Here is a 23453-nt window from a genome sequence, read left to right on the forward strand (position 1 = left end):
CATGTCAAATTTGAGCTAACAGTTAAGATAATTTTAGGAGATAATAAATAGATATTATCAACTGAACACGAACTACAAGTCGACCACAGATGGAATGTACATGTTCACCAGGCCCAATTTGGAGATAACAATTAAGATATGATTTTAAGAGAGACTAACTCCAGCTTGAAAAGAAATAGATACCGTCTCTTACCAGCAACATGTAGCCAGAATTACTCAAGTTAGTAAAAAATGGAAAAACAATACTGAAATGACTAGAAAAACAGCATGTGCAGCACTGTAATCATACCTGTATTAGAGAGAAGACAACAAAATATGACAAGGTCAACAAAATATCCAGCAGCTCAGAAGAAAAGGCAAAACTAAAAATAAATAATGCCACTAGCATTCTTATAGAATCCAAATATGTTGTGCATTATTGGGGTCAAGATATTACTCTACTTGGAAGAACTTAGCACCCTCATGATGCAGCCCAAACCATGTTGCTTAAGACTAAAAAATATCAAAGACTTCTATAAATTCAACGTAAGAAACCTTACAACAAATATACCATACAAATTATAAATGCCACAAGCATAACAATGTGAGATCAATAAAATTTGAATCTAAGACTAATTCCCTATAAATCCAAAAGCAAGTACCAGTTTTAAAGTTTCAATGCCTAGTAAGTCGTTTTTTTTTATATGGAGCAATGTTTAGAAAGGAAAAAAGAAACTTACGCAGCACAATAAGCTATTGTTGCAACTGCCAAAAGAAAGCTGCAGATTACAACAAAAGCAGGGTCGTCACGTGCCCACTGGTTCTTGGTTTCTTAAAAAAGGGAAAAATAAACAAATTTTCTGGTTCATCAGATGATGGAAAGAATTTAATTACATCACACCTTTAACGTGTTAGAGGAACATGAAACTTAAAGACCCAAAAGGGAAAAGTTAAAAAAATGACACATTAGTTTTAAAGCTATAACCCAGTAAGGTAACTCTTATTATGTGTGCTTTTGATGTATTTCCAGTTTCTTTCATAGGTTGGGGGGACAAAAAGAAACAGAAAAGTCGCCTAAGAGCTGAAAGCACATCTCAACTGCATTGATCCTCAGTTAACAACCTGATAGAGTACAACTCAGTTGAACATATAGAATACAATTTATTGTAGGTATAGGCCAAAGGATGATGGCACTAATCACAAAATAGCACATACAATGTAGAAAATGATATACACTTTTGAGATATCATTATCAGGAAAGTCATTTGAAAGACAACTATATTTGCAGTCCAGTATATCTCAAGGAACTAAAGTAGCATGCTGTGATTGAAAACATTGCTGCTACAAATTAAGTACTGAACATGGACATAGAATTAAAAAAAATATATCAATTATAGAGCAATGAGCTTACGTTTGTGACATTTTGTGTGCTGATAGCTGCATCCAACATAGAAAATTATATACAAAATAGAACAAAAATAATTAGAAAAACATTTCAATACTCAAAAGACTTTTTCTTTCTGCAGATAATCCCTTTACTCCAAAATAAAAATGAATAATAATGAGCAGATCCAAGCAATAGCAAGTTGCCAGTACCAGATACAAAATACATCAAGATGTCACAATACTATGATCTCTACCCAAATAGAGAACATACTTGAAATGCAGTAATTCCATTTTCTGGAGCAAAAATGAATAAATAGAAAATGCTCAAAATTCTTTTGAGATAAAGAGGATTAATAGCTCAAATTCCATCTCAAGACTCTCTGGAATTATGTAATGGAAAGTGGAAACAATGAGAACTAAAATATCAGTCAGCAGAAAACTAGTGATAAAATAGGTGTAGATGCTCGTTTTTATCCGAGTCTAGGTCGGAGCAGGCCCGAAGCAAACTAATTACAGGCCCCATTCAAGCCCAATGGATGACAGATATATGCACAAGAAGAGAGCAGTTTGAGGGTCGGTTTTTAGCAGTTTTTGTTTTTAGGAGATAACCACCCATCATCAGTTTTAATGGGATTAAACTAAAGGAAAGGGGGAGATCAGTTTGAGAAGAAAAGAGATGACACGATCAGTGAGGGGCGGTTTTTGGGACAGAACAGGGGAATTAGAGAGAAGAGGATCATCCGGCAGAAATCACACAGTGAGGGGGAGCAATTAACCGAGAGCAAAAAAACAAAAAGAACCTCCATTGTTTCTTTTTACAGAAGATAGATAGCAAAACAAAAACATTATACTGTATTTTTTTCCTTCAATTTGAAAATCAAAGGAACGGAAGAGTTCGCTCGTTTCAACGAATCAAAGCAATACAAAGTGGAATTCAATTCCTACAAGGTTTTTCTTTTCTTTCCTACGATTACATTAGTATTTCCATTCATCTTTTTAAAAAAAAATTAAACTAAATGCAAATTGTAAAGTAAAAACAGAAATTACTAGTTAGTTTTATACCTTGTTTCGCTTCAATTTCGCCGGAGAGGAGTGATCCCAAGCCTTCGTCGGGAGTGGAAACTTGTTAGACGAGCGATAGGGGCCGCAGTGGTTATTTTCCCTCGGTTGTGGCCTGTGTTGAATGGAGAGGAGGGAACCATCTTGAACAGTGGTCGGCTTTATTAGGCTCGATTGTGTAGAGTTTTAGGACGAGAGTGTGATGGTGAGCTACGTTTAGAAGAGAAGTGGCCACCAAAGGGATGGTAGCCGAATATGGCATTGAAGGCCAGAAGAGAGGAGTATGGGCAGTATGCGAAGAAGATTGAAAAATGGAGCTTGAGCGGCAGAGTGTTCCTGCGCATGATTTACTTAGGATTAGATTTAGTTTAGGTTTTGTAGTTTAGGTTATATATTAATTTGTTTTGGGTAAATTAACTTTTAGCCACCGAATCCTTAGGGTGAAAATGTCGTTTAATCCCTCTAGTTTTTGTGTTTATTTTTATTTTTATTTTGGTCCCCAAACTGAATGTTTTCCTGTTTCCAATTTTGTCTCTTTATTTTACCCGCATTTAATTTTAGTCTTAAGTGTTGTTGTATTTAATCTTTGCCGTTTCAGACATTGAACTGTTAATTTTCTTTATGTTTCGTTTTTGTCCCTATGTCGTAGTTTTTATGTTTTTAATTCTGTTCCTATAGCTTTCGTGCATTTCATTTCGGTCCCCAGTCTTATGTTTTTTTAAATTTTGCTATTTTTGACTTTTGACTTTCATTGTTTTGCATGTCACGTTTGAGTCACTAAATCACATTTTCCAAATTTATAATTTTTTCTTCAGGTTTGTAAGTGTTTCTTTCTTGGTCACCTGTTTATGTTTTTTTATTATTGTTTACGCATTTGGCACATAATTTTGGTTAATTGGCATTTTCGTCTTTAAATCTAATCTGTTATGTTTTTAATTTGATCTTCGCATTTCATGCGCATTTAATTTTGGTCATAAATGTTGGTTATTTCGTTTTTTTGTGATCTAGACATTAGGGCTCCAAGTTTTTACATGTTACGTTTTAGTTCATGTTTAAGTTTCTTATGTGTATGCATATGTGATTAGTTAGAATCCGTTTAGGATGTATACTTATCCTTGGTTTGATGCTATACATATGGATTTATTTTTATATTAATCTTTGCGTGACATCCTTTTGCATAATTTGCATGTTAGCCTCATGTGCATATCTCGACCATACGACATAATTGAATTAAGGGTAATACCCTTTTAATTTAAATTGTCTTGAATGACCTGTCTTAACTGATTAGAGGGTCGTTTTAACGATTTTAAATTAAAAGTGTATCCCAAAAGTGAAACAAAAAAAATTGATTCGTCACTTTAAAATTTGGGAATGGAAAGAAAAGAAATATTCGGCTATTTAAATTTATCGAGAAAAGGTAGTTATAACTGATTTAAGATCTGGTCTCGATATATTTAAATAATCGAATATTCTTTATCTTTCTAATGGTTGGGTAATTTTAATCTAATTTGTTTTGGTGTTTACAAATGATGTAAATATGTATATTATTGTTTTGTCGGGGATCATAAATCAAATTAAATTCGAATTTGTAAAGTTCATTGCAAATACGTTAATTAATCGACTAGGTACCGTTTTAGGGCGTTGTGGGGGGTGCTAATCCTTCCCTGCACGTAACTGACTCCCGAACTCGGATTTTGGTAACGCAGACCTTAATTTGTTGTTTTAATAAAAATTAATTTTTATTTAAAATAACAAACAATTTTGGGTGCCCAATCACACCCTAATCAAAGATTGGTGGCGACTCTTTGAACTGTATTTTTTTTCTATCGTAAAGGAAATCCAAAATTTTTCGAAACGAGAGGTTTTTAAATCGCATTTGTTTTTAAATTAAAAATCAGTTGAAAGAGGTAAATTAAAAATTAATGTGGTTTTTAAAATCTCACCTTTTCACCTTTAAGAAAAATCGTTTCGACAGCTTGGCGACTCCGCTGGGGACTTTTTTTTTAGAGAGTCAAGCCGATAGTCGATTAATTAATTGTCTTTGCAATTGAAAATTACAAATTCGTTTTAATTTGATTTTTGATCCCTTGTTTGGTTTTTAATAAGTTTTGTTTGTATTTTGATTTTTTTGGATTAACAATTAAATAGTTGTACTAATTTGTTTGCTAATGATTTCAGATTAATTGTGTGAATTTAGAAATTTTGAGTGTTTTTATTGTGTTTCGCTTTTCCTCACACACTGCACAACTGCATTGTCATAACATGAGCTAAAACCCCGCTCCGTCCTATTTAAGTAGGAGTGAGAGACTATGCCCTCGTGTGGTTTTCACCTCCGCATGGGATAGTGGATCGCTCTTGGAGCTCACGCCTTATGGTCCTCGTGATGGTATTCACCTCCGCATGGACATAAGGATGTGTGTTCCCTCGAAATTGAACTCAATCCCCTAAAGCCTGCGATGGGCCAGGATTGAGGGTTCGGCAGCCCACAAGGGGGCACCGACAAGGACAATTCGAGAACCTATTACTTTAGAACCGAACCCAGCATATAGTGAACATAGAGCCCGAATTTAGGTCGAGTCTAACCCGAACCTTAAGAGTCCCGTGAGGAGGGTACACAAGGAAAAGCTTTTTGAGTCATTTAATTTTGCTTTTTTAATAAATGAATACGAACTAGAAATCATGCGGTTAGGTTTATTTTTCTCGAACAAACATGCGAATTAGATATCATGCGGTTAGGATTTTTTGTGAATGACAAAGTATGGGGTAGATATCATGTTGGGTAAGATCAACTAAAGTATGATTGGGTAGCCAATATATGAGGGTAGGTTTTATTTGATATTTATTATTATTATTTTGTTGTTTATATTATGCACTAACCCATTTTTTGTATATGTCTATTTTATTTTGATTTTATTGCATTTACATCTTCATGTCATCACAAGGTGTTAATTTGCAAGTGATTGACTAATGAGAAGGTTAGACATATTGAGACAAAAAATTCTCAACCATGTAGTCAAAACCGGGAGATACAAAGATGTTCGACTGATCATGAAGAATGATATCTGCTGAATGAAGAAATCAAACTGATTGAAGACTTCCTTTAATGGGGCAAAGGCCAAGATGTTGATTCAAGAGATAGATACAATTATACCAAGGACGAGAATACCCTTCACAAAGACATGAAGATCACTTCGTATTGAAAGTAAAAATGGAGACCTCAAGATTCAATTTAAAGACATCTGACGTCATCAAAGGTGATAAAGTACGCCGATAACTTTGGGTGCAATATTAGATTCCATGAAGAGTACGGCTCAAGGAAATGAAGAAATGAAGAATCACATTTATATTTTGACTACATGGTGTACTGAATTCTTGTTGTCTAAATGAAGGTTGTTCTATAGTGGTCACTTTTAGGATTAACACCTTGTGCATGTGCATTTGCATTTGCATTCTTATTAGCATTAATTTATTTATTTTGTTATTGTTGCTTTTTGTCATTTTGTTATCTCATTTGTACTAACTTGTTTCTATTGTTTTTTTTTCTCTTTGTTCGCATTGCATGATCATGACATATTCAAAAGGTGTTGATTTGTGAGTGGTCATCATAGTAAAAGGTTTTCATGATGGACAAAGGGTTTCGTGATCAAACAGGCTATAACATAGTCAAGAAGTGGTATCCTATGAAAGCTTCAAGAATAGTGGAGGATTGTGTGCATAAAGATCATATGGCGCACAAAGAGCACAATGAGATAAGAGAGATAAAAGAGCAAATGTCCAAGATGATGGATAGAATAGATGTTTTGTCCAAAGGAAGAGAGACTTCTACAAAAGAAAAGAAAGAACTCAATGAAAACAATCTCGAGGTGTCAGATACGCAATGGACTACTTTAGAACCTGTTGATTCTAGTCAGTATCAGAAATCACGCACAATCATTGTTCGTATCAACAAGTTGTTTGGAAATGCCAAGGAAATAGTGGCAACTATAGAAGTTCAGAAGGATGAAAAGAAGCCATGCAGTCAGAACTCGTTGGTGTTTGATAGTTTACTTCCAACATCAAGGGAAATAAAAATGGAAACTCTAATTCAACCCAAGTTGAGAGGTGGCTCTCATTGTGATTCCATCCCAATATCATATAAGGAATTGTATGATGAACTGTTAGAAGCCCGAGAAGTGGCACCGCATTATGTGAAACCTTTGCAACCTCCATATCCAAGTTGGTATGACGTCCACGTTCATTGTGAATATCATGCTGGGATTCAAGGACATTCTATTGAGAATTGTTCCACCTTCAAACGTCGAGTCCAACTTCTTCTAGATCATGGAGTATTGGAGTTTGAATTGAAAAGACAACCCAGTTTGAAAACAGATTATCCTGTTGAGTTTGAACCAACAGTGACCAAAGGTAAGGGTATCAGTGAAAATCCAGGAAGAAAATTGTTTGCCAAAATACGAAGCTCTGATTCGTCATTTAAGAAGTGAAAATGATAAATTGAGCAGAGAGATGGAAGCCTGCGAGATGATTTTCAAAGGATCAATCAGACTTTTAAATTTGCTGGTAGGAATGTACTAGATGAGTGGATAACAGGAGTCGCTAAACTGAGGAATGACGCTGAACAGTGGATAAGGAATTGTAAGGTACACGAGGGTCGAGCCGAGAAGTTTTCTCATGATTTACATATTGCAGAAATAAGACGCAATATAGTTGTTGATAATTTGGGAAAATATCAAGCTGAAATTCAGACGTTGAACAGATCCATTGCCAATATGGAAATCTCATATCAGCGCCATAGCGGAGAATGACGCTGAGCTAGAAGCCGTTTAGAGCCAAGAACAAGAAGTTGATGAGATTGTGGATGATTATAGTGATCTTATGCAATAGCTTCATAACCACAATGACTTTCTTACAAGGAAGATTCAACAGTGTCTACAGCTCGAGAATCAGCACTCAAGATAGAGAAAAGGGACAAAGTATGAAAGAAGTTATAACCCAAGCAAGCAATGTGGCTCATAAATGGGTTGATTTAGCTGGCTTTGCAAGAGAATTAAAGCAGATTGACAACTCAACCCCGAGCATGAGTGGAAATTAAATTGGTTTTTGAAGGAGATAGAAAAGTTCGGAGTGAAAGTTGTCCGTATATGTAAAGTTTGTTTGATGACCGAAACCTTTGTGTTCAATGAAAGTTGTTTTAAGATGGTCACTCTGGAATGACCCTTTTGTATTTGCATCTGGCATTGCATTACATGTATTTATTTAAGCATTTTACATGCATTAATTATAAAAACACAGAAATAATTTATGGAAGGTTATGTGACAGTAATAACAAGATCATCCATTCATACTACTTCCTCATCGTCATGAATAAGCAAATGGAAATAATGGGCAATCTCATAAGGGATCACAAGATCAGTTGCAAGAGCAGTTATTCGGGTCACAACAAGATACGGGGAAAAAGCATTGGGTTCTTTGCAAGGCGTATCGATCAAATGATCCAGGTACTGGTACCACAGGCTGCTAGTAAGAGAAAATAGAGGATAAAGGAAATCAATCTCATACTGGTACATCAAGAGTGATAATTTGTCCTGGAGCGGTCTAACTCAGACCTAGGGACGAGCCTCATCAATTTTGAACAATTTGAAGACAATTCAGGTGGTTGAATGAAGCCATTGAAGATATGAAGATTGTTAATGCCCCTCACAAGGAGTTAGAAGCTAGAGAACTTAGTTTGGTCCTGATTTGGTCATCCCACATGAATTTAGGGTGCCTAATTTTGAGAAATATGATGGCACTAGTTGTCCCATAATTCATCTAAAGATGTTTTGTAGAAAGATGGAAGGGTGCCTAAATAATGACATATGTTGATTCATTACTTCCATGATTGCTGGGCCAGCTATAGTATGGTATAACCGTTTGAACAAAGAACAGATCAAGACATGGGTCAACCTAGCTGATGCTTTTCTGGGACAATATATAATGTTAAAGGCTTAGCCCCAAAACGTCCTGACCTTCAAAGGAAGAATGAAAGCACTGAGAGCTTTAAAGAATATGCCCTAAGATGGAGAGAGTGGCAGCACAAGTTCAACCTCCTTTGTTAAAGAGAAATCATATATATTTCACGATTCTCTTCCAGCTCCTTTCTTTGAGTTAATGTTGGGAAAGTCGACGAATAACTTCAAGGATCTATGACAGCTGGAGAGTTAATTGAGGATGCAATCAGCAAGGAAACTTGAAAGACATTCTAAAACCCAACCGATCAAAAGGAACAAACTGATGAGGTGTGAATGAAGTTACGTCAAGAGCTCTCAAAGCCGTAAAGAAATGGGTAGCGGGTTACTCGAGATTTCCAAAGAAAGTCCCAAGATCAAAAATACTTTGAAAGTGTTCCAAACTCCTATCTCAGATCTATATCCCCATTTGATTAAAGGTCAATACCTCACACCGAGGCCAGTGAAAGTGCAACCAGACCCTTCTACTCATAGCTATGATCAAGATAGTGTGTGATTTCCACTTGGGGGCATTGGGACATTCTACGGGAAACTGTAGGCCGCTGTTAAAGGAGATAGAGATGCTTGTGGCAAATGGACATTAACAGAGGGAATTGGTGGAACAGTGGATGACGAGCTCGAGTGGGGCAAAGAGCAATATGTAACATCCGTTTGAGTTAGTGCCACGACATTAGATGGGTAATGAGGCCTCCTAGATAGGAAGAGATCATTTCATTCTATCATGAAGCTTTATTTCATTTGCAAAATCATGTTTGAACTTGTTTTTCATCATTTCTCAGTTTTTTGTATAATGATATAAATAAATTCATGTTACTTTAAGGATGGTAAGCATTAAATCGAATTTGCAACTTGAAATTCTTTGAATATCAACTGAATTAAAAACTTTTAAATGATTAGAGTTATAAATCTTGACAAGATGACAAGGTGAAACCTGATAAAACAAGGACCTTGACCTTATCCCCAGAAGATACAATCGAACACCATACCTTTTTATTGCAGGAACCGATATAGCCTTCTTCTATCATAATGGAATGAGCCATAGCTTGGTATTCAGGTATGTATAGGAGCGGACAACGTGGGGCATCTTTGTGTATGATGTCACGAACTGAATAGACCACACTTTGTTGATGACGTTCAATGATGATTATGATCTTTACGGATGAAATAGTCGAGTAGGTGAATCTATTTAGGTCAGTTACTTGGAAATTGAACTCTAACGATGAGATTTTCTGACTTTCAACAACACCTAGACTATGACAGGTTCTTCTTGACAAGCTTAAGAAATTGGACCCGTATACCCAAATTATAATATATGTATACAATAAAGCTTGAGCTGTCCCTCTAGAGCAATTGGTTAAACGCCCCGGCTTTATGGACATAATTAGCTAGCTAAAAAGGTGATGATATTATATATACAATAAAGCTGAGCTATTCCGCTAAAGCAATTGGTTAAGAGGAAACTCGAAAGCCCTGGCTTTATGAATAGATTATATTCAAACCATGACCTTGATCGGGTACCTGGCAATTTGGTGTATGCTCCACTGTGATTGTCAAGTCAAAGACTTTTGATGAGACGAACCCTTCAGATAGCCCGATAGAGGCAAATTACAATAAAGCTGATTTCAGCTAGCCAGACAATGGCAATTAATCAAGTTTTTCTAAATAAGGAGTTTCGGTAAAGATGACTAAGGGAGTTAAGGAAAACCTGTTAAGTTAACTTCACACGAGCACTCAGGAATTTCATTTTTAGATCGATATTTCTGCACTGCCTTTGTTAGAGGAGTTTACGAGGCTTGAACAAATGGAAGATTTCAGAGAACTGAAATAGAAGTGTTCTATAAAGTCTAGTAATTGATTATGCAAGTTGCGTCATTTTTTCCGTATCCGATTAAAATACCAAGCCAGAAGAAGGGGCATGTTGTGATGTTCACGAAGACCGAGAAAGAAATATAAGTTTGTTGGCTGAAACCTTAAAAAATAGGAAGCCAACTGAAGCCAACCCATCAATTTTGACACTTGTCAAAGAGTTATAACTCTGAAAAATTAAATAGTTATTGATTCTTTGATATTTTTTGAACTCATGTTTATGATTTGATTTGATTGTGAGCCTGATTAAGGGGTAATATTTTATAAAATTCTTTCATTCTTTGATCCCCCTAATAAAAGAAAAAAAAACATTTTCAAACATGACAGTTTCAAGTGAAAGGTCCTTGAAGCTTGTGAGACTCATTATGCCTCTATTGGAGAAAAGGAATAAGCATGCCAGAACATGAAGTATTCCACGATCTTGAAGTAGATGGGTCCAAGAGAACAGAATGAATGAAGAATGAAACTTTAAAATTTCCTTGTGACGTTGTCAATTACCCATCAAGAAGAAGATGATCTCATTATTCAGAAGGGGCACATATTACAACTTGTATAAAATGCAAGACATTTTGTTAGAAAATTAGGCACTTAAGTGTTTATGACAATGTGAAGAGACGCTTCAAACTACTTGACAACACTACTATGTAGTGACACGAGAATGAGAACATTCAAGTTATGATATGTTGGGCACAAAAGATCCAAGAGTACCACTTTGGGGCTGACCAGAAACCCATATCATGTTGGGATGACAAGATATGACAATGTGAAGAGACGCCTTCAAACTACTTGACAACACTACTATGTAGTGACACGAGAATGAGAACATTCAGTTATGATATGTTGGGCACAAAGAGATCCAAGAGTACCCACTTTGGGGCATGACCAGAAACCCATATCATGTTGGGATGACAAGATTCAGATCAAGCAGATATTGAGAATGAGCCTCACAACTTGAAGTGTTAGGGGCAGACGTGAATTTGAGCAGAGCTTACCTTGTAAAGCAAATCAACTGAGCATTGATCAATGGCAGAGTCCTGGAAGAACAACTCTGAAAGTATAATTGAGCCAAGGACGGAAATGGGGCAACACAATCGTATTCTTACTATAGCAAGATTGAGAGAGAAAACACTTTCTCCGAAATAAAGAAAGAAAACAAAGACGACAAGAAGAAGATCAGAGGGCTTGTCAAAGATGCAAGTTGGAAACCGTGAGTTGCTACCGAGCATATGAAGTAGACCCTTGAAAGAATGATCAAATAGAAGAAGATCAAGCTCACCACTCTGGAGCCAAGTGAAATTGATTCAACATTTATGCATTCATGAGAAACATCATTTGCATAAAAGAAAATGCATTACACTAGACCCTTGAAAGATGATCAAATAGAAGAGATCAAGCTCACCACTCTGGAGCCAAGTGAAAATTGATTCAACATTTATGCATTCATGAGAACATCATTGCATAAAAGAAAATGCATTACATGATACATTTAATGCATTAGTGTTTCATGCATAAATACATGATTTTGACAGATCTTCCCGTGAAAAGAGAAGATTCATGATGTCAAAAGCCCGACAAGTTTGAATGGAAAATTTCCAACCTCAAACGCAAGGAGTTACATTTAGAGAGGCATACCCTGAAGAATTGAGAGGTCTAATCCACAGAAGAAGCATTACTTGAAGTGATGACCATCAGATATAGAAGAAAACAAAGATTTTTGTGTATAAAGAAGGGAATCGATCGATTGGAAAGACTTGTACACATGAGATTGGAGCAAGTCAATCTTAAGCCTTTAACCGAAGAGCAGTGAAGCAAACCATCCATAAGACCTTCGGGTAAGATGTTTTCAAAAGAATTTGAAAATAAAAAATGATGTTTTAAGAAGATGGAATTTTTGAAAACGAAGAATGCGATTTTCAAATTTCACAATTTATAAGTCCTTCGGGCCATCAGTAAGCATGATGCTTAAATCTTCGGTCATCTGTAAGCCTTTAGAGCAAGATGATGAGTCCTTCGGGCCATCTGTAAAACCTTCGGGTAAGATGTTTCAAAAGAATTTGAAAATGAAAAAACGATGTTTTGAGAAGATGAATTTTTGAAAACAAATAATGCGATTTTCAAAATTTCACAATTTATAAGTCCTTCGGTCCATCAGTAAGTCTTTCGAGCATGATGATTAAATCCTTCGGGTAATTTGTAAGCCTTCACGAAGAGTAGTGAAGTAATTCATCAGTAAGTCTTTCGAGCATGATGATGAAATCCTTCGGGTCATTTGTATGTCTTTCGAGTGAGATGATAAGTCCTTCGGGCCATTTTAAGCCTTTTCGGAATAGTGTTGGAGCAAACTATCAGGTCATCAGATGTGGGAAGAAAGCGAAGGTTCTCGAGTACAAAGAAGCAGATCAATTGATTAAAAGGAAATGCGCATCAGGAGTCATTAACTAATTCAAGGTCCTAGAAAGAGAGAGGTTCAGATGGCTGTCGAGTCCAAGAAGATTTTCATATCTAGTTATTGCGAGACAAGCTCCCGCAAGAGAAATGGATTCTCAAAGATTCTCTTAAATTCTAATTTTTTCGAGTATAATGTTTTTCAAATCTTCAAGCATACATTAATGAGTGACAACGTTTGATTTTCAGGTTTAACCCTCGAAGTTGAGCCTTCATGGAAGAATAGTGAAGCAGAATCACCAGAAGATTGTTCGAGTTCTACTCCCTGAAGCAAGAGGGAGCGAACCCGTAGACAAAAGATTGTTTGAGTTTTACTCCCTGAAGCAAGAGGGAGCGAACCCGTAGGCAGAAGATTATTCAAATTCTACTCCCTGAACAAGAGGGAGCAGATCCGTCATTCGAAGATTTTTCAAGTCTCATTTATCCCGAAGTAACAGTGAGTGGTTTAATCTTTTGAAGTTCTCATGATCAGAAAAACTCGATCATCTTTTGATCTTTGCTCTATTCTCGTTATACGACAATGAGCAAAGAGGGGCAGCTGTAGATGCTCGTTTTTATCCGAGTCTAGGTCGGAGCAGGCCCGAAGCAAACTAATTACAGGCCCATTCAAGCCCAATGGATGACAGATATATGCACAAGAAGAGAGCAGTTTGAGGGTCAGTTTTTAGCAGTTTTTGTTTTTAGGAGATAACCACCCATCATCAGTTTTAATGGGATTAAACTAAAGGAAAGGGGGAGATCAGTTTGAGAAGAAAAGAGATAACACGATCAGTGAGGGGCGGTTTTTGGGACAGAACAGGGGAATTAGAGAGAAGAGGATCATCCGGCAGAAATCACACAGTGAGGGGGAGCAATTAACCGAGAGCAAAAAAACAAAAAGAACCTCCATTGTTTCTTTTTACAGAAGATAGATAGCAAAAAAAACATTATACTGTATTTTTTTCCTTCAATTTGAAAATCAAAGGAACAGAAGAGTTCGCTCGTTTCAACGAATCAAAGCAATACAAAGTGGAATTCAATTCCTACAAGGTTTTTCTTTTCTTTCCTACGATTACATTAGTATTTCCATTCATCTTTTTTTTAAAAAAAATTAAACTAAATGCAAATTGTAAAGTAAAAACAGAAATTACTAGTTAGTTTTATACCTTGTTTCGCTTCAATTTCGCCGGAGAGGAGTGATCCCAAGCCTTCGTCGGGAGTGGAAACTTGTTAGACGAGCGATAGGGGCCGCAGTGGTTGTTTTCCCTCGATTTTGGCCTGTGTTGAATGGAGAGGAGGGAACCATCTTGAACAGTGGTCGGCTTTATTAGGCTCGATTGTGTAGAGTTTTAGGACGAGAGTGTGATGGTGAGCTACGTTTAGAAGAGAAGTGGCCACCAAAGGGATGGTAGCCGAATATGGCATTGAAGGCCAGAAGAGAGGAGTATGGGCAGTATGCGAAGAAGATTGAAAAATGGAGCTTGAGCGGCAGAGTGTTCCTGCGCATGATTTACTTAGGATTAGATTTAGTTTAGGTTTTGTAGTTTAGGTTATATATTAATTTGTTTTGGGTAAATTAACTTATAGCCACCGAATCCTTAGGGTGAAAATGTCGTTTAATCCCTCTAGTTTTTGTGTTTATTTTTATTTTTATTTTGGTCCCCAAACTGAATGCTTTCCTATTTCCAATTTTGTCTCTTTATTTTACCCGCATTTAATTTTAGTCTTAAGTGTTGTTGTATTTAATCTTTGCCGTTTCAGACATTGAACTGTTAATTTTCTTTATGTTTCGTTTTTGTCCCTATGTCGTAGTTTTTATGTTTTTAATTCTGTTCCTATAGCTTTCGTGCATTTCATTTCGGTCCCCAGTCTTATGTTTTTTTAAATTTTGCTATTTTTGACTTTTGACTTTCATTGTTTTGCATGTCACGTTTGAGTCACTAAATCACATTTTCCAAATTTATAATTTTTTCTTCAGGTTTGTAAGTGTTTCTTTCTTGGTCACCTGTTTATGTTTTTTTTATTATTGTTTACGCATTTGGCACATAATTTTGGTTAATTGGCATTTTCGTCTTTAAATCTAATCTGTTATGTTTTTAATTTGATCTTCGCATTTCATGCGCATTTAATTTTGGTCATAAATGTTGGTTATTTCGTTTTTTTGTGATCTAGACATTAGGGCTCCAAGTTTTTACATGTTACGTTTTAGTTCATGTTTAAGTTTCTTATGTGTATGCATATGTGATTAGTTAGAATCCGTTTAGGATGTATACTTATCCTTGGTTTGAACGATGATGATATGTGTGCATATGCTATTACGTGGTTCATAAGCATGGATTTAGATGTAACATATATTTTTATTTAATTAATCTTTGCGTGACATCCTTTTGCATAATTTGCATGTTAGCCTCATGTGCATATCTCGACCATACGACATAATTGGATTAAGGGCAATACCCTTTTAATTTAAATTGTCTTGAATGACCTGTCTTAACTGATTAGAGGGTCGTTTGACGATTTTAAATTAAAAGTGTATCCCAAAAGTGAAACAAAAAAAAAATTGATTCGTCACTTTAAAATTTGGGAATGGAAAGAAAAGAAATATTCGGCTATTTAAATTTATCGAGAAAAGGTAGTTATAACTGATTTAAGATCTGGTCTCGATATATTTAAATAATCGAATATTTTTTATCTTTCTAATGGTTGGGTAATTTTAATCTAATTTGTTTTGGTGTTTACAAATGATGTAAATATGTATATTATTGTTTTGTCGGGGATCATAAATCAAATTAAATTTGAATTTGTAAAGTTCATTGCAAAGACGTTAATTAATCGACTAGGTACCGTTTTAGGGCGTTGTGGGGGTGCTAATCCTTCCCTGCACGTAACCGACTCCCGAACTCGGATTTTGGTAACGCAGACCTTAATTTGTTGTTTTAATAAAAATTAATTTTTATTTAAAATAACAAACAATTTTGGGTGCCCAATCACACCCTAATCAAAGATTGGTGGCGACTCTTTGAACTGTATTTTTTTTTCTATCGTAAAGGAAATCCAAAATTTTTCGAAACGAGAAGGTTTTTAAATCGCATTTGTTTTTAAATTAAAAATCAGTTGAAAGAGGTAAATTAAAAATTAATGTGGTTTTTAAAATCTCACCTTTTCACCTTTAAGAAAAATCGTTTCGACAATAGGTACTTTTCTTCTATTCCAGGCATCATATGAATTAAGCAATCAGTAGTCGGAGGATGATGATAATACGGAACGATAGAAAAATAAGTTGAATTATGATAAAGGATCAATACTTACACGACCTTTGGTGCAGTACATAAGTGAAGCATTTGCCAGAATGTATATTCAATATCCATTTGTTGCCACTACACAAACCAACAAAGAAGCACAATCAGATAAAACAAACCATATACTGCAAAGGCGATGATGTAGGAATGTAATGATAATACCACCATACATTCTAAGCCAAGTTAATTGCATATTTTGTATAGCTGGAATTCAAGTTTTAGCATGATATTTCAAATATAAATACTTGAAAATTTTCATGTTATATGATTGAAGCAGTGGAAAATTAACAGCTTGCACAAAGCTATATCTAAAGCATACATTCAAATCTATGTGATATAAATGAAAAATATATCAAAAAAGGGAGAAGAAATTACATTAGACATAAAATCTGTTATGAGGAAAACTGCTCAAAGCATAATAAAACAATACCTTCAGTGCTCAAATTTGACTTGACAAAGACATACATCAAAGTAAAAGTGTTCATTTTATTAGAAAATTACCACTTAATTAATAGGAATTCAATTTGAAATGGTCCAAAATGGATCCAAAAGACTTATTACACAAAAACCACCTAATTCTTTTCTCATTACTTCTCCCGAATTTATATTAGAATTTAAATCTGGATTTAACATTAATCACTTGTCTTTTATCATTTCCAAACCTCAAGTCTACTCCCTGATTCCAGATGCTACCCGCAACTAAATCTTTAAATAGGAATACTTAAAATAATAAATAAATATTAGAAGGTAAATCTATAAATTCCATTTAATCAAGAACAAGAGCAAGGAGACAACATCAAATAACAAAAAATGGACAAAGGAAGCAATGATTCCTAATTGCATCAAGATTCAAACATTTGGATAGAAATCAGATGGAAATAGAGATCAGATCCAGGGAGAGAGAGATTGAACCTTGACAATTCGACGGAGGTACTGAGGGAACATGAAGTTGGGTCGAGATGTGGAGGGCGAGGAACGAGTTTTGCTCACCATTGGTAACATCTTCCCTTGTTCTTCTTCTTTCTTCTTGCTATTGTTGTTCAATTTGCTTCTTAATGATATGTTGTGATCTCTTCACGGTTTCCCTTTTGCAGTTTTGAGTCTCTCTCTCAATCTCACCTGAGATGACTATTTCTGTCGGTCCCATGCTCTCCTCTATTCCATATAGGGATGACAATGATGGAGTTGGGTCGAGTTTTTTAATCAATCCAATCCGATCTGATGTATATATACTTTCATTTGATTAGATCTGAGAAATATATATCTTTATTGGACTCAAAAGAACATATTTATTCCACTTGAACCCCTTATTTATCTAATTTTTTAGAATATAAATTTAAATCGACCCGACCTAATATGATATAAAATAAAGATCTAATTAAAAATATATATAGAGGGGTATTATAGAAATTATTCATAAATTTATATGAAAAATATACTATTACTCTTGAGTTGGGTTGAGTTAAAGATTTTTCATCCTCCATCCGAATCTGACTTGACCTAACATCACCCATATATAAAATTCGATCTAACTCGAATCAAACCTAATATTTTAAAAAAACCAATCTTATTAGATTGGATTAAGTCGAAATCCGTCCGCTCCGAATAAATTGTCATCTCTAATTTCATAACATTTAACATAGATTCTTTCTTAAAGATGGGATTCTAACTTGGGCTAACACAACCAAATCCATTTTCTTTTATACTGATCGCTGTATACACTCAAAATTATTTCAATAAAATTTATTAATTGATTTAGTGATTAAAAAATATTGTTATATATTTATAGAATATATGTATTATTAATGATTAATTCTTTTAAGATATATTATTTTGTAATTACTTTGGATTATTTAAAAATAAAAATAAAAATATTTTAATAATGTATGATGACAAAAATAGCTACGAACTAACAAATATTATACCTTTAGGTAATATATAATTTGTGTTAATACTTCATTTAATTAAAACATTTTATTTTATCTACTAAATTATTTTACTTATGTTCTAAATGTTTGATTTAATATACTTAGGTTATTGTTGTAACACCCAAATTAGGGCCTAAAAATTTCTTAAAATTAATACTGGAGACTAAATTGAAATTTTAATTAAATTTGGGGACTAAAGTGAATTTTTAATTAAATTCAAATATAAATTAATGAAAGTATCAAAAACTGTAGGACATATAGTATAATTATACCATTTTCTAAAAATGTTGTGTTTAAAAACCCAAAATCATGAAACTTTCCATTTTGAAAAATGTAAGCCTCTTTTTCTCTCTCTCTCTTCAACATTTCCTCTTTCAATAAAAAATCTTCGATTGATATTTTATCGTCGATCATTGTTTTGGTTTTGACATCTCTCACACCATCGTATTCCTTGTGTCGACCTAAGTCCATCGATGTTCGCTTTATCTCCATTGTCGTTAGCGTGTAAATGGGTGAGGAAGAATAAGTTTTCGACGTTACAAAATTGAGCTCTCTGTCATTCACCATTGTGAACCGAGCTTGATAAATATCTTAAAACCCTTTAAATAGAGCATAAAAAATATTTCGTAATTTTTTTGAGCCCCGAGAGCCTCGCATACGCCCCCATGTGGCGCCCTTGCGCGTGGGGCTTATCCACCACCTAGTGGGCTTCCCGAAACGGGTCAACCCGACCCATCTACTGACCCGTCTACCCGACCCGTCTGTCTATCTGACTTGACCCACCTGACTTGTTCAGCCTAACCCGTCTGACCTAAACCCTAACTGGCCCAACCAAATTGAATCGATCAAGCTCGAACTGAACTGAATCGATCCAGTCCAGATAGAACCAAGTCAACCGTTGATTGTTGACCGTCGTTGACCACAATTAACTTTTTCTGAAAGCCTTCATCTTGATGTTTTTCGTCGTCCTGAGTCCGATTTTGTGGTCTATTTTGCCAAATTTTGACCTTAAAGCCTTGAATTGATTCAGTTAAAACGAAAATGCTTAGTATTTTTAACATTTTTGTTTATTTATTTGAGATTTGATTATGTAATTGATTTAGGAATGTATTTTTTTGAAGGTACTCGTGTTTCTCTCAATCGAGGGTCGATTAGATACGATGCTATCCGTCCGACAGATTCGCACGATTCGCGTTCTTCGGGATTTATTCGTAGGCTTCCGTAAATTATTTAAATAGAGGTAATTATTATTCATATTAGGATTTATGACGTAGATTTTTTATTCGTAGGATCTAACTCTGCCGCTGATCGTGATAGGCAGATCCAACAGTAGGCTACCTGATCAGACTACTCAGACCGGTACATGTATGTTTCCTGATGGTGTTACATTACTGTTTTGAATTACTTATCTGCATTGTTTTAATTTTCTGATGATACTGAATATTTTTATGACATGATACCTGATTTTTCTTAATATTGTTTATCTGATATCTGATTTATCATATATTTCTGATATGAGCTCTGGTTACTGTATTTTTGTATTTGATTTCTGAATATAGAATATTTTCATGTTTTAATGAATTAAACTATCATTTTCACTCGAATACATACATGTTTATTACTGTCATGGGGGTATTATTGGAGGAAATATCTCATGCCTAGTCTATGACTTGTAAGACTTTACTGCAGACTCCTCTGCTTTGTGCACAGGATAAGTCATTACTACAGGTCCTTATGCTATATGTATAAGTCCCTTACCAGGTGTACAGGTGGATGTATGGTTCCAGGGAACCTGCACATTTTGGTGATCAGATGGTGTAGTTTTCATAGTTTTAAAACATGTTCGATGAATTGATTTTTACTGAAATATTTTATTTGTTTGTTTTTATACACCAAAAGGAACACACTGAGCTTTTTTGCTCATTATGTAAATTTTTAACCTTTCTAGATAGTTGAAGACAATATACAAGAAGACTTGGCATTAGGAGAACCAATCACTCCTCATTTTTGTACCGCTGTATATCTCTATATGCTCCTTTTGTTATACTTTGGGGACACATGTTTTTGTTATTGTTTTGTTTTGTATATATTTATACATTTTTTATGATATATATATATATATATATATATATATATGTTACCATATGAACCTTACTGATATATATATATATATATATATATATATATATATATATATATATATATATATATATATATATATATATATATATATATATGTTTACCATATGAACCTTACTGATGGTTAGATTCAAATTATATTGTTGTATGGATTTTAACTATGTTTTAAATATAAAGAGAACATCTAAATACGATATGTAACCATCTAAATTCGATCGTAACGTCTAGACCAGGTCTAAGAGGTTACAATTGTAAATCAACAATTCATTTTCTTTTACACTCTAAGTTATTCTATATTTGATCTTTTTCTAATGTATATATTCTTAATTAGTAGTAATATTAATTAATTGTTGTTGCTCCTAATTTGTATACTGATTTCTATAAATATTATATTTTGTTTCGGCATTTTGGGAATCTGATTTGATAAAATTGGACGTCGTTATCACTTACACATTAAGCTAAAATATATATGTTATTTGTTAGTCTAATATTTTTTTTTAATATTCATTTAGGGTTTAATTTGCTTTTTACGGAATCTTTCTTTTAATTTATTTCTAAAAAATGTTAATTAATAATAATCATTAAATTTATTAATAAATAAAAGGGTAAAATATACAAATGATACTCCGACTATAGGGCGTTGCTTTGTTGAGTCTCCCTACTATTAAAAGTTACAAAATGATCCTCTGACTATTCATATGTTCCAAACTCATCATTTTCTATTAAAAAAGTGACGGTCATCTGAGCTAGACGTTACTTGTTGATTGAGATATGATAAAATCATATTTTGATGATGTCTACTGGTACCGACATTGGTTTCAAGCACTGACTTGTCGACATAATGTTTCAAGCATTGACTCAATGACATAATGTAAACAGAGAGTTGGTCCACAAAATATAGCTCAAACAGTTCTATGATCAAATTTTATCATATCCCAGTGAACGTGTTAAGGTCCAACTCAAACGATCGTCAATTCTTTAATGTAAAAGGACGAGTTTGGAACATATGAATAATCATGTGACTATTTTATAACTTTTAATAGTTGGGGGACTCAACAAAGCAAAACCTTATATCAGGGACCATTTTATAACTTTTAATAATCAATGGACTCAAAAAAATATCACCTTATAGTTGGAGGATCATTTGTCTATTTTATCCTAAAAAATATAATAAAACAATAATAAAAATCTAAAAAAATTAGAGTAAACTAATTAAATTAACTGATTGTTTCTCATAGAACAATAGAATGCTCAAACTTACCACCAAAGAATAAAATAAAACTAAGAAAAGTGTTAAAAATCTAATCAAACAATTAAAAAATGATATATACAAACAAACATCATTTTGACAATGAATGATAAAACCATCAACACTAACATAAAAATGCATGTAACAATAATGACACATTAACAAATTTAGTTTTATTGCAATTCTATTGCAACCTATCATTGATGATTACGAATGTCTATCAATATAAGAGAACCAGCCTAAGAATCTAAATAGAGTTACAAAATAACCAAATAATTATCAATAAAGATGATGTCAAATTCAACCTTAAAAAATTACTATAAAAATAAAAAAATATCAATAATTTGCGTTTGAAAAGGAGAAGACTTATTAAAAGAAGATAACATAAAATTTGAAATATGTAAAAAGTTAAATTGATGAAAAATAGAAAAAAAATATTGAGAAAAAAATAACAAGGATCATAACAAAACATGGATAACAACAGCTTAATCAAAGATCAATGATATCACTCTCTTAGACAATAAAAAATAAGAAAAAAAATCTTTTTGTCATAATGACAAAATTAGCCGCCCAATATTTGCACAAATGATCACTTTGGTCTCTATTTTGTTTTTAGAATATTTTAATATTTGACGTTTTAATTTTTATCAAAGTAGCACAAACAGTAAACGTATGCTTCTAACGTGATATTTTTACACATGTTTAATTATTAATGTGACATGTGACATATCATCAAAATTATGAAGTGTCATATGTCATATCATCCAAAATGATGACATGACATGTGTCACCCAAAATAATGATATAACATGTATTATGTCATCTAAAGTGATGATATGATATGTGTCACGTCATCCAAAGTGATGACGTAACATGTGTCACATAACTAATTAAGCACATGAAAATAACATGTCAGTAATCTGTATTGATTATTAGTCGACTAATGATTTTCATCCAACAAAGATTATTTTGACAAAAATTGAAATGTTGAGGGGATAAAATGCTCCAAAAAAATAGAAACTAAAATGGCCATTTGTACAAACGTTGAGAGTTAATTTTATTATTATATCTTTTATAATTGTTTTTAAACATTTCTTATTAACAAATACTCTTACTAATATTGATGTTGCAACATTAATATTTAAAAATTAAGATTTAAATATTTTAATTTATTATTAAATGTTATGTTTAAGTTTTTTAAGGTATTATGTCAGTTTACAATCATTATGATTATTATAGAGTTGAGTGATATTTAAATTGTGTGATCGATTGAAATCCTCAATAACTAGAAAAGTATTATATAGTTATAGTGTCTATTATTATTTTAATTTTGATATTTTATTTTTAACTATGCAGAGAGTCACAAGAGTGTCTTGATTGATGAAAACATGATCCATAAATAATACCAAACTTATTGTAACTTATCTCTTATATCAAATTTGAGTCTAGAGCTCCAAGACCCAATTAATATGATAACCTCTTCTAAGCATTTTTAATAATTTTACCCTTCATATTATTTTAATGATTATTTTTAATGTAGTAATCATTGAACTCTCAAAAGTATTCTTATACTTTACAATAATTTTTTATTTTCACGATTAATCTGATTTTTTGAACGTGACAATAATTTTGGAAAAGTGAGTATTAACATCTCTATAGAGAAAAGATTTTCTCCTAGGTATATGATGAATCGTCAATTTCTTTACTTGCGATTCATAATGCCTTAGAGGTGGACAAAGAATAAAAAAAGGGTTTGAGGTATTCCTTCAAGGCACACTTCAACAGTCAAGTAAGACAAATAAACTAATAAGAGATAAAATAAACAATGATCGGAATATATAAAAAATGAGAGAAAAGTGAAAGAAAAAATAAAATGAAAAGGGTACGAGAACGAATGAGAGTGCTTCTTTCTTTATAGGAGTTAGTGAGGCTGATTAGCTCCACTTTTGTAAGTTGGGAGTTTATTCAATACTTTCATCTCATATCAATATTGAAATTATTGTACCTCATCCAAATCTTTTCTATAAGATTAATATTTGTACATCAAGATCTTTAGAGAACTTATACATATTGAAAATCTTAGGAGAACATCTTCGGACATAAGAACTCAGGAGTTTAG

The 23453-nt window shown here is 33.6% G+C and overlaps 1 protein-coding gene across 1 annotated transcript; it reads right to left on the reverse strand.

The window, feature by feature from the left end:
- Positions 1 to 319: 319 nt before the first annotated feature.
- Positions 320 to 17106, reverse strand: LOC120209717 (protein unc-50 homolog). Its single transcript, XM_039208648.1, has 5 exons — positions 16931 to 17106; positions 16029 to 16096; positions 1391 to 1416; positions 720 to 810; positions 320 to 492 (listed from the first exon to the last, which is right to left on the reverse strand). The coding sequence occupies exons 1-5, from the start codon at positions 17018 to 17020 to the stop codon at positions 438 to 440; spliced, it is 330 nt and encodes a 109-aa protein (XP_039064579.1). The 5' UTR covers positions 17021 to 17106; the 3' UTR covers positions 320 to 437.
- Between the last annotated feature and the right edge of the window lie 6347 nt (positions 17107 to 23453).

The sequence above is a fragment of the Hibiscus syriacus genome, unplaced genomic scaffold (genome assembly GCF_006381635.1).
Source record: "Hibiscus syriacus cultivar Baekdansim isolate YM2019G1 unplaced genomic scaffold, ASM638163v2 tig00019905_pilon, whole genome shotgun sequence".
In the NCBI taxonomy this organism is placed as follows: Eukaryota; Viridiplantae; Streptophyta; class Magnoliopsida; order Malvales; family Malvaceae; genus Hibiscus; species Hibiscus syriacus.